General features: G+C 41.4%; 1 protein-coding gene and 3 long non-coding RNA genes across 4 annotated transcripts; all 4 read right to left on the bottom strand.

The window, feature by feature from the left end:
• Positions 1-1,296: 1,296 nt before the first annotated feature.
• Positions 1,297-14,768, bottom strand: LOC109477579 (alpha-2,8-sialyltransferase 8B-like). The gene is made up of 6 exons (XM_019778906.1): positions 14,674-14,768; positions 13,681-13,776; positions 12,675-12,896; positions 12,140-12,314; positions 1,975-2,099; positions 1,297-1,718 (listed from the first exon to the last, which is right to left on the bottom strand). The coding sequence occupies exons 1-6, from the start codon at positions 14,754-14,756 to the stop codon at positions 1,364-1,366; spliced, it is 1,056 nt and encodes a 351-aa protein (XP_019634465.1). The 5' UTR covers positions 14,757-14,768; the 3' UTR covers positions 1,297-1,363.
• On the bottom strand, positions 4,229-5,673 carry LOC109477647. Its single transcript, XR_002140682.1, has 3 exons — positions 5,583-5,673; positions 5,127-5,237; positions 4,229-4,339 (listed from the first exon to the last, which is right to left on the bottom strand). It is a non-coding gene; the product is annotated as an uncharacterized LOC109477647 (long non-coding RNA).
• Positions 6,385-8,566, bottom strand: LOC109477648. The gene is made up of 3 exons (XR_002140683.1): positions 8,403-8,566; positions 7,935-8,111; positions 6,385-7,249 (listed from the first exon to the last, which is right to left on the bottom strand). It is a non-coding gene; the product is annotated as an uncharacterized LOC109477648 (long non-coding RNA).
• Positions 9,643-11,611, bottom strand: LOC109477649. The gene is made up of 3 exons (XR_002140684.1): positions 11,540-11,611; positions 10,141-11,282; positions 9,643-9,810 (listed from the first exon to the last, which is right to left on the bottom strand). It is a non-coding gene; the product is annotated as an uncharacterized LOC109477649 (long non-coding RNA).
• Positions 14,769-15,583: the final 815 nt, after the last annotated feature.

Here is a 15,583-nt window from a genome sequence, read left to right as displayed (position 1 = left end):
AACACTAGTAAACCCGGTAAAGTTGGGTAAGTCCCAATTTACTCAGTGTTGGCCTGAGCCCTTTTTGTCATAAATTATTAAATTAATCGTGATGCACTCTATGAAATTACTATTGTCCCTCACCCGACGATACCTTAAAACGCGACATTAAAGGCATCAAATTCTATTTCAGGATGGCAAATAACAAAAACCTCTAGATGAGGGAACCTGTTTGATATTGGCATTTACTGCCATTTCTATTTGTGAACACATTTTCGTCATCATTTCATATTTTAAGCGTTTGAAATAGGTTGTTTTGCAATGATGTATAATTAAATAGTGATACACTCAGTCTCTATGATACATTGTGTACTACAATTACTGTTCAAACGTAATCCACTAGTACAGTTAGTAGTACAGTTCGAAAGGCATAACTATGAGTAACGTTTACCTACATGTCTAACCTTCATCAAAGTTCACTGAACAATATGCATGAACTCGCACCATATGAATGAAAACGTAAAGTTTATGCTATCTGGACTACAATTTCAAGTAAGCCAAGCTCGTAGCAGCTTACTACTCGTAGTATTTCTCTTACCGTAGTAGACCGGCCGGTTCAGTCGTCTGTCACACCGTTCCGTCTAGCCTTTGGCACTTCTTATTCCAAGGCCATATTTACCTGTAACGTTACACCTGCCAACTGCAACTGATAGCATCACCCATCAGCCTTTGTGCGAAAGCGTCTTTTGTGATGAGGCGCTACAGTTGACTACCCATTGACATTGAGACAAAAATAAGCCAACTTGAATGTTTATAGCACCAACGGGGGGAGGGTGTTTGTGTGTGAAATTTCATCAGTTTTGGTGTGACCGCATGGCATGATAGGGTTTATGCGTGTTGAATCAGTACTGAAAATGACCTTTCTCCATGTTGGGGTTCTAGGTACCCCCATGAGAGAGTGGAATAATCGTCATCTATCAACAGCCAATAATAATGTATACGAGCCACGCCTCTATATTTATTGTTTAGATAACTAGACACGTTGACCATGGGTCTCGGCAGTTCCATCATTTTTAGAGTCACTTTGTATGATCGGAATGAATACGGTCCCATCTTGAGATGGTGGGATCGCACAAGTATTTTTCAACACAACAGGCATTCAGTACTAATGAAAACATGGAGACGGAAAATTACTTTCATTAATGTGCATAGACAACTTTTGAATAATATTGATACAATCATATGCATTTATTCAGCAATTGTATATGATATGTATATGTACTACAACATCTTCAACACTTCAGGAAACTAATCTACTCAACAGTCCAGTGCAGTCGTTTGTATAATTTCTAATATACAGGCACGTTCGTCCCTCATTGAGTTACTATTTTAACGTTATGTTCGTTCTCGTCTGTTCTGTGGTCCATTCAATGACGTTGCAGTCCACTGTGTGATTCATAATCCCGTCATTGATTAAAGCTCCAAGTAGCTTGTACTCAGCCACAAATTTGTGAGGTGTTTTGGAGGGAACTGCTATGAAGTCTCTCCAGTAGTGGTAGGGAATCGTGCGGTTCTGGTGGTCCTTGTTGAACGGGTAGAAACCGAACATTTTCACGTGATCGCAGAACGTTATCGCCTCCCCCAGAAGGAGCAGACCGGTGGTTGGAAAGGGCTTGAGTTCCCCGCCAAGACCAGACCATAGTCTGCTGGTTGAACTAGCGTCCAAACTTAACAACAACCTGCGGGTTGCAGAAGGGAGTAAGTGTTAGCAGTGACTCCTGGCCTCTCAAGGACTGTATCCTTCATTGGCATTGCAGCCATTGAAGAAATAAAGCAACGCTAGACTAAGCCCAGGTGGGTTGGCAAGTGGCATGTTTCGACTTCAAACTTTCTATCAGAAAAGAGGAAACAGAGATGAGGGGTCATTTCGAACACGTGAAATTTAGACCACGTATACATGGACATTTCTACAAAAAAAACAGACGTTAGGCTGACCTTGACCAGTGCCATCCAGTTCCATTTAAGTTTGACAGGACAATCGTCATGTTCAAGTTCCTTTCTCTCATGAGCTTCTCCATCGTTTTCCTTTCTTTCAGGAACTTTTTACTGTAGGCATCCACCTGTAAAAGAAATATGTTCTGTAAAACTCGTTTCAAGAGGTGATATTCTGCAGAGTCAACGTGTTTCGTTTACTTTTAATAATTTAGCTATTGCTTTTGTTTGTGGCTTGCTTGTGCTGTCCTTTTTACTAAAACTACGCTGGCGTGTGCTACGGATAACAAATTTAGACAGCATTATTATAGTTATGGGTTCACCACACCACGAAGTGGTGGTGAACCCATATTGCTTTTTCTGATGTTTCTTCTCCTTCTCCTTCTTCTCCTGCCATTTTTTAAATGGATTCAGCTTCTTCATTTTAGGGCCCAAGGTCCTGAAATTTGGTATGGAGGTACAGTGGGCAAATACCCCTAGGCGTTTTTTAAATTATTGTGATACAGGCTTTTAGAATGGTTTTATTTGAGTTTTTTGGCTGTGTTATAGCAAATGTATTACTGTGTTAGTGTGCCTTGTTTACCACGTTTGGGCATGAGTCATCACAATGGAATGCAGGGCATCAACCAATAGGCATGCAGCTTTCCTCTATACTTCTTGCTGATTGGCTGATTTAACTTGATTAACACCTGCACAGAGCATTTCCACCTGCACAGGGCATTTCTTGCTGATTGGCTGTTGGGATTTAACTTGATTAACACCTGCACAGAGCATTTCCATACTGACAGTATGTCTTTATTCAAGTGTTTTGGTAGGTATTTCAAGCTTTTCTGCTCCAGCATTGGAATGCGGGGCATGAACGTTTTTTTTTTTTTGAAAATCAACAGTTTGCATTATGCAATTAAAAATCCTAACCGATAAAGTAGGGAATAGCTATCCAACTGTTGTTTTAGTTGTATGTTACTTCATATTATAGTTATATCAATGTAAATCATTGTTTTCCCTTGTGTTTCTCATTCTTTCCCTGCCATGTCGTAAAATGTGGTGAACCCATCGCTATATTTGCTCCAAAGCAAATATTGGCCTTTCTAGTTATTATATTATTTTCCAGACAGTAGTTGACTGTTCCCTATTACTGTATTGTACCGTATAGTATCTTTGACACTGTAAAAACAATTAGCCTTCGGGAATGATTTTGCAAATAAATTCATAATAAAGACTTATTGGAGACTTACTTTTGCGAGCAGCAACACCGAGTTGTTGAACGGCCGGAGGATATTCAGAAGTTGGGAGGTTTTGTTTTCCCTGAACATGGGAAACAGTTTCCTATCGATCACCCTGTTAACAACGGTCATGTTAACGTTTCTTCCGACGTCCGTCGAGTAGTCCTGGAGGGGCCCCAGATTGAATCTAGAAACAGATCAATGTTATATATTTGAAGACATCTGATTGGACCAAAACTTGTATGAAGTTTGGTGTCAAATCCACTAACATTAGATTCTATAATAATAGCTCTGATGTAGACATAATAGCACTTATGTAAACACCTACCATGTACACGGCACAGAACCAGAAATAACGTATTTTACATACAACTCTATGCACATCTTCTTTCCTCCGACAGCTATAGAACGTCACTATTGTCGTCAGATGAGACACGTACGGGTCTCTATTTTTTTGTAATATTAGAGACTATATGCAGCTACAGGTATGCATGCACAAGTCAAAGGTCTATCTCGTGTACCTGATAACAAAGTCGTGTGAGTCAATCTCGTCTCCACAGCTGCTATTCAAGAGGATGCCGCTGTTTCCAACCAGTGCGCATGTGCTGTAGTGACGTATTGGAGTAATCGCAGAACATTCCTTCTTCCCGGTGGCGTTTTCAAGACAACTTTTTAAAGTTTCGGCGGGTGTGGTCGCCTTGACCATTCGAACTCTGGGGCTGAAAAACTCCTCCAATTCGTTTCTGAAGGACGGGGAGGAGTTACTGTCACTAATTGATTAATTAATCATACTATAGGCTCTCAAATTCTATCCAGTAAGTCGGACGAATTCATTTTAAGTTAGTCACTAGTTCTTTACCTAGGCTAGGGTCAACCTTCAGGCATATATTATAAGTTCATTAAACGATCACCAGTTGTGTTCATAAACACCCAGTATGTGTACACACATCTTTACAAGATTTCTCGGGGGCTAGACACTATCCAGTTGGATCGGAGAATATGGTTATCATAACATCACCGTAACTAACCTGATCATGAGGTATTTCGTCCAGTTTTGTTTCTGTACTGTGAAGATGGGAACCGGCGTGACGTAGACAGGACGCGATGTGCCCACAGTCGTGTTACCTGAGTTTTTAACTCTCCATCTAACATGTGAAACAAAGATATAACATGTGAAATAATGGACTACCTCGATGTCATGTGGGGCAATTGTGGTACTCGGGTTCGAATCCGAGCTTGTGCTTTTTTCGCTATCTTCACTATTTTTCACGATATGCTGCCGTGCATTTCCGCAAGCCCTTTTCCGTAGAGCGTAATTGGACGTTTTAATTCTACGGAGAGCGTAGACGGACCGCTCTAATATTTTTGCGTAGAGCGTAATCGCCCTTTTAATTCTACGTAATGCGTTGTAGCCACTTGGAATTTATCGTAAAGCGTAATCGAGAGGTTTCCGAATTCAGCGTAGAGCGTTGTCGGGGACCCCCCCCCCCTTGCAGGCCCACTTAACTGTAAGGTTGCTTTGAATACGCTGCAAAAATTCTGCCTCTCAAAGAAGTCATGATACGCTCGGATATGGTATAGACAAGTAATCAGTGTTATGTTATTTCATAATACGGTTCATTCATACGGCCGTTTATGAGACGGAAATTCTCGTCATGGGGACTAGAAGACAAAAACACTATACTGGTGTTCAGTTCAACGTTCACGGCACACATATCTTTGTTTGTCTAGTATTGTGTTTCTCTTTCAAGCGGTTTCACAACCACTCCATAATGAACACAGTACAGGCAACCGAATTATTTAGTCTGGATCTTTTTTCTAAAATCAAGTTATCCAACGAGCGTTATTTCATTTATTAAACACAATTAATCCTACGTAAGCAAGAGGTTGTCAAGCAAGAAACATACTAGCTGATCATGATCCAGTACTCACATAGACGACATAGACGTTGAGAGCTGTCTATACCACACAACCACCATTGCTGTCGCAACCACCAACAAGACGAGAGACACCTTTTTAAGATCTAAAATCCTCATCATAATGCTGAAACGAAACATATTTGTCTGACTCAAAATGTTATGCCATATCAAAACATTGCAAAGCGTATGACAGGTGTGACGTTAGATCATTTTGTAATGGTAAATTATTAATCGAGATACACTCTATGATATTACTATTACAATTCTTGACACAACTCTTATTCCAGAACTTGACTTTATCCAGTAAGACAGTTTGAATTGTCGATGGGAATCGCCTACCTGGATGTCTAACGTTCATCAAAGTAGGCTGAACCATATGCATGAACACATATACACGTACAGTTTGTACTATCTAGACTACAATTACAAGTAAGTCAAATTCATAACATCTTACTAGTATTTCTCTTACCGTAGTGGACCGACCAGTTCAGTCTGATAAGCGTTATTTTGAAGAGATCTTTCAAGAAAAGGCGTCTGCCACACCGCCCGTCTAGCTTTTGGCAATGTCAATGTCACGTACACCTAGTACCTGTAACGTTACACCGACCGTCTCCCGTTGGCCTTTGTAAAAAAAATTCCTTTGTACACGGGGCCCGACATTTTGACTGCCCCTAGACCGGCGTAAAATAAACAAGGGTATGAAGCATCAAAATGCTTTCTGCGGGGGTTATTTTTAGACATATCGGCACTTTTTGGGTTGGCCGACAGGACAGGCTTTATGCTTGTTAAATTAGGTTTTTTTTTTTAAACTTTCTCTTTTTTCGTTCGTTCGTAGTAGCTTATTTTGCAATGGTGAATTATTGAATAATGATACAACCTATGATACTATAATTACTGTTCAAACGTTTAGTATTACAGTTCGAAAGGCCTATAAGTAACGTTTACCTGGATATCTAATCTTCATCAAAGTTCACTGAACCATATGCATGAACACGTACCATATGCATGAAAAAGTAAAGTTTGTGCTATCTGGACTACAAGTTCAGGTAGGCCAAGCTCGTAGCAGCTTACTAGTATTTCTCTTAGCGTAGTAGACCGGCCGGTTCAGTCGTATAATTATATAAGCGTTATTTCGTTCTAAAAGAAGGCGTCTCTCACACCGTTCCGTCTAGCCTTTGGCACTTCTTATTCAAAGGTCATATTTACCTGTGACGTTACAGCTGCCAACTGACAACATATATACCACCATACGTCAATATATATACCACCAGCCTTTGTGCGAAACGCGAGCGCCTTTTGTGCTGATCATGAGGCACTATGTACAGTTGTCTGCCCCTTGACATTGAGACATTGAGCCAAGGTTTAAAGTTACCAATGGGGGTGTATTTTTTGGTGGAATCTCATCAGTTTTGGGGTGACCGCATGGCATGATAGGGCTTCTGAGTGTTGAATTAGTACTGAAAATGACCTTTTTCGATTTTGGGGTTCTAGCTTCCCCCATCTGCAAATATTACCAATTCCATCAAGATCATGTCGTCATCATTATCCGATGCTTAGCAGTGGCGAAGGGCGCCTGTTGCTTGCAGCCTTCTGCGTGTGAGAGCTATATACAAAAGGCAGCCTAGAAACAGCAAAAGTTGCCATCCAATAAAAGAATCTACAAGCAGATATTCCAGTGTCAAATAGTAACTGCTGCTCAAGAGTGGAGCTAGGGGCCAGCTGTTACGATCTGCTTGGAGATCACTCCAAGAGGCACACAGCTGTCCAAAACTATCTTATGAGAGGGGTCCAGAATAAAGAAACTTTCATTTCGTCTGAAAAGATTCCGTCTCGTTCGGCCTCGTCTGTTCTGTGGTCCCTTCAATGACGTTGCAGTCCACTGTGTGATTCATAATCCCGTCATTGATTAAAGCCCCAAGTAGCCTGTACTCAGACACAAATTTGTGAGGTGTTTTGGAGGGGAATGCTGTGAAGTCTCTCCAGTAGTGGTAGGGAACCGTGCGGTTCTGACGGTCCTTGTTGAACGGGTAGAAACCGAACATTGTGACGTGATCGCAGAACGTTATCGCCTCCCCCAGAAGGAGCAGACCGGTGGTTGGAAGGGACTTGAGTTTCGCGCCAAGACCAGACCATAATCTGTTGGCGGAAGAAAGGCGTTAGTGTTATACAGTGACTATTGGCCTCTGAAAGACTGTATCCTTACTATTATAGTCATTAAAGAAATAATTAAAGCAAGTCTAGTCTTAGCCTAGCTGGGTTAGCAACTAGGTATGTAACGTAATTGGCCTATAAACTTTCTACCAAACAAGAGGAAACAGCGATGACCTTCGCTTCAATAAGAATGACTTATCATTTCAGACCTTTGAAGTTTAGACTCAATCAAAAATATTTCTAGAAGAGAAATTTCCAACAAACTTATTCCCGACCTCTTATCCGTACCGGTTCCATTAAAGTTTGACAGGGCAATCGTCAGGTTCAAGCCCCGCTCTCTCAGGAGGTTCTCCATTGATCTATATTCATTCAGGAACCTTGTATTCCCGAGTCCCTACAGGTGAAGGAAACATTTTCTTTGGTTGTTTCATGAGATAGTGTACCACCAAGTTAATGATTGCCTATTGCATACTTGCCAGTTGGTTGCGCCTTTGCCACCTTAATGATCTGCTTGGAGATTACAAGCATGCAACAGAAAATAGGAGCTTTTTACAGGACACCAGCCTGAGAAATTTCATTCCTTGTGTGTTACAGGTCACAGATCTAGACAGAGTTATCATCAGAGGAAAGCCAATCATCATCGGGCGGATGGGAGTGAGAAGACACTTACTCTTGCAACCAGCAACACCGAGTTGTTGAACGGCCGCGGAGGAGATTCAGAACTTCGGAGGTTTTGTTTTCCCTGAACAAGGGCAACAGCTTCGTGACGATCGCCCTGTTAACAACGGTCATGTTAACGTTTCGTCCAACGTCCTTCGTGTAGTTCTGGAGGGGCCCCAGGTTGAATCTAGAAATGTGAAGGCATCAGATTGGACCAAAACGTATCAGATCGTGTGTAGCCCACTTTCGTTAAATGCTCGGGACAAAATGGCTTTGATGTAGACAAGTACCATGTACGTACACAATACACAACCTACCAGAAACAATGTATTTTACATTACAAGTACATCATAAGCTATGGCTATTGAACGTCAATATTATCATCAGACGAGACACGGGTCTCTTTATTAATTTAGTAATATGAGGGACCATATGCAGGTACAAGTAAACATGCCAGTCAAAGGTCTACCTCGTGTACCTGATAACAAAGTCGTGTGAGTCAATCTCGTCTCCACAGCTGCTATTCAAGAGGATGCCGCTGTTTCCAACCAGTGCGCATGTGCTGTAGTGACGTATTGGAGTAATCGCAGAACATTCCGTCCTCCTGGCGACGTCTTTAAGACAACTTTTCAAAGTTTCGGCCGGTGTGGTCGCCCTGACCATTCGAACTTTAGGACTGAAAAAGTCCTCCAACGCGTTTCTGAGGGATGGATGAATTATTGTCACTAATTAATTAAGACTCTTAGCCTCCAGGCTCTTAGCCCCGGGGCTCCCACACTCGCTTCCCTAAGAAGTACTTCTTAGGGAAGGGAGTGTGGGAGCCCCGGCATACAAGTAGGATGGTACCCAGGCTATAAGACTCTCACATTCTAGCCGGTGAGTTAGAAACGTCAGTCACTAGTTCGTTATCTAGGCCAGGGTCAACCTTCAGGCAAATATCACGATTACCAGTTGTGTTCATTATAAACACCCAGTATCATGTATACACACATCTCTCCAAGCAGATCTCTCGGGGGCTAGACACAATCCAGTTGGATTGCAGAATATGATAACATCACGATATTGCAGACGGTAACTAACCTCATCATAAGGTATTTTGTCCAGTTTTGGTTCTGTGCTGTGAAGATGGGAACCGACGTGACGTGGAGAGGACGCAATGTGCCCACAGCCGTGTTACCGGACTTTTTAATTCTCCATCTAACATGTGAAACAAAGATATAACATGTGAAATAATGGACTACATCGATGTCATATGGGGCAATTGTGGTACTCGGGTTCGAATCCGAGCTTGTGTTTTTTTTCGCTATCTTCACTATTTGTCACAATGCTGTCGTGCATTTCCAACGTTAACTGTAAGGTTGCTGTTTATACGCTGTAAAAATTCTGCCTCTCAAAGAAGTCATGATACGCTCGGATATGGTATAGACAAGTACTCAGTGTTATGACATTGACCGTTTCAAATGGCAACGGCTGTTTATGAGACGGAAATTCTCGTCATGGGGACTTCAAGACAAAACACTATATACTGGTGTTCAGTTCAACATTCACGGCACACATATCTTTGTTTGTCTAGTATTGTGTTTCTCTTTCAAGCGGTTTCACAACCACTCCATAATGAACACAGTACAGGCAACCGAATTATTTAGTCTGGATCTTTTTTTCTAAAATCAAGTTATCCAACGAGCGTTATTTCATTTATTAAACACAATTAATCCTACGTAAGCAAGAGGTTGTCAAGCAAGAAACATACTAGCTGATCATGATCCAGTACTCACATAGACGACATAGACGTTGAGAGCTGTCTATACCACACAACCACCATTGCTGTCGCAACCACCAACAAGACGAAAGACACCTTTTTAAGATCTAAAATCCTCATCATAATGCTGAAACGAAACATATTTGTCTGACTCAAAATGTCATATCAAAACATTGCAAAGCGTATGACAGGTGTGACGTTAGATCATTTTGTAATGGTAAATTATAAATCGAGATACACTCTACGATATTACTATTATTACAATTCTTGACACAACTCTTATTCCAGAACTTGACTTTATCCAGTAAGACAGTTTGAATTGTCGATGGGAATCGCCTACCCGGATGTCTAACGTTCATCAAAGTAGGCTGAACACATATACACGTACAGTTTGTGCTATCTGGACTACAATTACAAGTAAGTCAAATTCATAACATCTTACTAGTATTTCTCTTACCGTAGTGGACCGACCAGTTCAGTCTGATAAGCGTTATTTTTAAGAGATCTTTCAAGAAAAGGCGTCTGCCACACCGCTCGTCTAGCTTTTGGCAATGTCAATGTCACCTAGACCTGTAACTACACCGACCGTCTCCCGTTGACCTTTGTAAAAACATTCCTCTTTACACGGGGTCCGACATTTTACAATGACTGTCCCTATGCTCGGCGTAAAATAAACAAGGGTATGAAACATCAAAATGCTTTCTCCGGGGGTTATTTTTAGACATATCGGCACTTTTTGGGTTGGCCGACAGGACAGGCTTTATGCTTGTTGAATTTAATAGGTTTAAAAAATAACCTTTCTCCTTTTTCGTTCGTTCATAGTAGCTTATTTTGCAATGATGAATTATTGAATAATGACGTTACACCCGCACCCAGGTTTAGCTTCTCCCGTTGGCCTTTGTAAGAAAATTCATTTGCGCACGGGAGACATTTTACGTTACAGTTGATTGCCCCTTTAATACTTGGCGCAAAACAAACAAGTAGTCATAGGCGAAAATTCTCCGTGAAGTTTCATATTTTGCAGATTGGGAACAGTATAGGGTATATGTAAACAGTATGTGAGCACTTCACAACCGGTAACAACGTATCGTAAAAGTAGCTAAATCCCTGGTCAAATACATAGATACAGCAGTTCATTCCAGTGGCAAATAGTGACTGCTACTCAAGATTATGACCAGCTGTTACGATCTGCTTGGAGATCACTCCAAGAGGCACACAGCTGTCCAAGACCATCTTATGAGTGGGGTCCACAATAAAGAAACTTTCATTTCGTCTGAAAAGATTCCGTCTCGTTCGTTCGTTCTCGTCTGTTCTGTGGTCTATTCAATGACGTTGCAGTCCACTGTGTGGTTCATAATCCCATCATTGATTAGAGCTCCAAGTAGCTTGTACTCAGCTACAAATTTGTGAGGTGTTTTGGAGGGGAATGCTGTGAAGTCTCTCCAGTAGTGGTAGGGAATCGTGCGGTTCTGACGGTCCTTGTTGAACGGGTAGAAACCGAACATTGTGACGTGATCGCAGAACGTTATCGCCTCCCCCAGAAGGAGCAGACCGGTGGTTGGAGTAGACTTGAGTTTCGCGCCAAGACCAGACCATAATCTGTTGGTGGAAGAAAGGCGTAAGTGTTAGCAGTGACTATTGGCCTCTCAAGGACCGTATCCTTCATTACAGCCATTGAAGAAATAATCTGAGCAAGGCTAGTCTTAGCCTAGATGGGTTGGAAAGTAACATGATTGGACTATTAACTACCAAACAAGAGGAAACAGCGATGACCTTCAAATTGAATAAATCTTTGACTAAATCAAAAATATTTCTAGACAAGAAATTTCCAACTTTCCAACAAACATATTCCTGACCTTTTCTCCGTACCGGTTCCATTAAAGGTTGACAGGGCGATCGTCAGGTTCAAGCCCCGCTCTAACATCAGGGTCTCCATCGATTTACATTCATTCAGGAACCTAGTATTCCCGGCACCCTGTGAAGGAAGCATTTTCTCCGTAGTTCATTGCTTTGTGGGATAATGTTCCAACAAATTCAGATATTTGCCTACGTTTAAGTTGTATTGTTATTCTCAAATTTTGGGATTGGATTGGATTAGCTTTTGTTCTTGTTTGCCACTCGTTTGGTTCTTGGTTTTGTGAACCGATGCTAGCATATGTATGCGAATTTGCAATAAGGTCTTTGGTGGCAAAGGCGTAACCAACTGGCAAACGCTTTGAATAGTGCACTAGTGATTGTCTATTGGATGCTGGCTTGCCGGTTGGTTTATACGACTTTGACACCAAAGATCGGCTTGGACATTACAAGCATGCAACCGGGCAAGAAAATATGTGCTTAGCAAGCCAGCCTGCGAGAAATTTCATTCTTTGTGTGTTACAGGTCACAGATCTAGACAACGGTTATCACCAGAGAGAAACTAATCATCATCTTTCGGATGGGAGTGAGAAGAGACTTACTTTTGCGAGCAGCAACACCGAGTTGTTGAACGGCCGGAGGAGATTCAGAAGTTGTGAGGTTTTGTTTTTCCTGAACATGGGAAACAGTTTCCTGACGATCACATAGTTAACAACGGTCATGTTAACGTTTCTTCCAACGTCCGTCGAGTAGTCCTGGATGGGCCCCAGGTTGAATCTATATATAAATGGATCATTTGAAAACATCTGGTTGTAGGAGAATATCACAACGTATACATATACATATGTATATGAAGTTTGGTGTACACTGTGCTCAGCCAGAAACTATGTGTTGTAAATTACATGTTCATGTATATCTTCTTTCCTTGGACAGCTTAAAAAAAAAACAGAACGGTCTTTCGATTCCAACCGTCACCATAGCTATCTCAGTAACCTACGCTATCTATGGAGTACTACTTCATCCGTAACAGGTTGATTTGAGCCAAAGCATTCTACAACGGATACATTGCAGAACACACGGCAAAACTGGGTGCAGGTACAAGTAAACATGCACAAGTCAAAGGTCTACCTCGTGTACCTGATAACAAAGTCGTGTGAGTCAATCTCGTCTCCACAGCTGCTATTCAAGAGGATGCCGCTGTTTCCAACCAGTGCGCATGTGCTGTAGTGACGTATTGGAGTAATCGCAGAACATTCCTTCTTCCTGGCGACGTCTTTAAGACATCTTTTCAAATTGCCGGCCGGTGTGGTCGCCCTCACGATCCGAATTTTGGGGCTGAAAACCCCCTCCAAGGCCTTTCTGGAGGACCGGAGAGGAAATATTGTCAGAAGCTCGGATAGAAAATGAGGAAATACGTAACATTCATTCATTCATTCTTTATTTTAGGTAAAAAAACATATAACACAGACATCATTAAATAATACAAAACTCTACAGATACTACATACAAATAAAACAGGAAGAAACCTAGATGCATGATAAATTGTAAGTCTTCCGGAAGAAAGAATTCCTGTAAAAGGCATCAGATCTTAACAAGCGACAGATTATTGCGTTGTGGGAGGAAAGTAGTCGTTCTAAGAAAGAGTAACAAATCCTCCTCCGTCAAATGTGTCAATATAGTGGTAGACAAACATCTCACTCGCACTACATCGCCGAGGTTAATTCATAATAATTCTAAAGCAATTGTTGTAAGCAACTCGGCATTTATACAGAACACATGAGCTAACAGATCTAGAGCTCCATAACTGGGCGCCATATAGCTGGGCGCATTACGTCATAAACAGGTGTCTCTTAACGGATGGAGAGCAACAGAAAAATTTGCGATTGATACTGTTTGCACGGCTATAAAGACTCTTCAGCAGAGCAAGTACACAATCATCGTCACAAATGTGGTATTTAGATGTATACCCAAGTAGACAAATGAGTTTACATACTTCAGTTGGACCCAAGTAGACAAATGAGTTTACATACTTTGGTACCGTATAGACTTACGGGTGGCAATGAAGTGGCAAACGTGTACAAGGGATGATTACCAACGGTAGCCAAATCGTGGTAAGTTGGTAACCAATGACGTTATAACTAACCTGATCTTGAGGTATTTCGACCAGTTTTGTTTCTGTGCTGTGAAGATGGGAATATGAATGTCGTCAGGAGTAGATGTGCGCACGCGAACGTTCAATCTATCATGTGAAACAAAAGTGGAGAAAAAATTGTCAGCTGTCAAAAAACAACACATACTAAAGACATTACACATACACGCACACGCACGTGCACGCACGCTATATACTAGTAATGCCCTTGGTCTTTTTAAAAAGTGGTGGACAAGGCTATATTTTCACGTAAGCAAGCTGAACTACTGTCTGAAGCTATTGGAAAAATGGTAACGAACACACGGAAATAGGATTATACTGTTGAAAATTTCTCTCTTGTCCTCGTAAACATTATACAAGTACGCGGAACCTACATACGCTTTTGTCCTCTACGGAGTTTTTGGATAAAAATTAAGAACGTTACAGGGTTGTGTCGTCCTGAGGACTAGGACACATTAACCACTGTAGATCCCTGTATACTAGTGTACAGTTCAACATGACTGGGGGAGGGCAACTTGTTATTGGGGAGGGCAACTTGTAAGGTGTGTATGCACCTGTTTTGCTCTCCCTTTCACTTTGCGAAGAATCGAAATAAACAAATGACACCAATAACACTAAATCTGATTGTATTTAGGCCTGTCGGCAGGGAATCAAGAGTTGTTGACCTGAGCTGGAAGCGTGATTCTTTATGGTTCGATGTTCAATACCACCAAAAGTATTTATGTGTGGTGTACATCTTTATGTTCAATGAGTTGCAATACTTTTGTTGTAGACGATATGTATGTTGTATTTTGGTGCCATATGCTCTAGTTTAGATAGATCTAGATACAAGCAATGGAACATTCTTTAATCTCGACCTCTGAAATCACGAGGTCACCAAACGAAAAAGAGTACTAGTATCAAACACAAGTGATTAATAGACGTAGGAAGCTAGCAAACAAGAAACACAATACAGTTTAATTTAGCTGATCATGATAAAGTACTCACATAGACCATATGCTAGACGTTGAGAGCCGTCTATACGACACAACCACCATTGCCGTCGCAACCACCATCAAGACGAGAGCCATCTTAAAATTCCTCCTCATAATGCTGAAAAGAATCAAATATTTCGAAACCTTATAGCAAAAGATTGCAAACCGTATGACAGGTGTACATGTAATGTAACTTCAGATGAGTTTGCACTACCGTGATTCACTGTATGATATTATTAGTACAATTCAACTTGTCTTTATCCAGCAGTAGGGATAAAATATGGGCAACGTCTATACTCGGTGCCTAACCTTCGTATCTACGCATCAAAGTAGGCTGAACCATATGCATGAACACAGTCATATACACGTACAGTTTGTGTTGTCGAGACTACACTTACAAGTAGTTTAAGTTCGTAGCAACTTACTAGTATTTCGTACCGTAATGGATAGACCGGTTTAGTCTGATGAACGTTATTTCAAACACTGTTATTTCAAAAAGATTGCTTCTATCACACCGTTACGTCTGAGTTCGCCACTTCCTCCTCCTGTTTTTACCTGTAACGTTACACGTATCGACAGGTGATGACCCCTTTGTGCGAAAGCGCTCTTTGTGGGGAGCGTGTTAATTATTACCGTGGCAGTTATTATCAATCATGACCTTGCTACAGTTGGTTGTCCCTTGACCGCGAGACAGAGTAACCAAGAGTTTAAAGCACTATAAAAAATGCCTTTCTTTGGGGGGTATTTTTAAAGACATATTGGCAGTTTGGGGGGAGGGGGGGCTGGCATGACTGGCTTTATGCTTGTTTTATGCATTTCTCTGTTTCTAGGGATTAGCACATGTCAATGAGTAGCAAAACTTGCTATCCGCCACTGCTACTAACATGTGCGCTGGTTCTTTAAAACAGTCCAAAAATCCTCAA

The sequence above is a fragment of the Branchiostoma belcheri genome, unplaced genomic scaffold (assembly GCF_001625305.1).
Source record: "Branchiostoma belcheri isolate BF01 breed outbred unplaced genomic scaffold, Haploidv18h27 scaffold40, whole genome shotgun sequence".
NCBI lineage: Eukaryota > Metazoa > Chordata > Leptocardii > Amphioxiformes > Branchiostomatidae > Branchiostoma > Branchiostoma belcheri.
Note: the sequence above shows the minus strand (reverse complement) of the source record. Positions and strands in the feature narration are given on the sequence as shown.

Excerpts from the sequence above, each read along its gene's own strand:
- LOC109477579 (XM_019778906.1), bottom strand. The coding sequence starts at position 14,756 with ATGGCTCTCGTCTTGATGGTGGTTGCGACGGCAATGGTGGTTGTGTCG. Across the intron at positions 13,777-14,673 it reads ACGTCTAGCATATGGTCTAT|ATTGAACGTTCGCGTGCGCA; the intron begins GTGAGTACTTTA and ends TTCACATGATAG. Across the intron at positions 1,719-1,974 it reads ACTGGATGGCACTGGTCAAG|GTTGTTGTTAAGTTTGGACG; the intron begins GTCAGCCTAACG and ends TGCAACCCGCAG.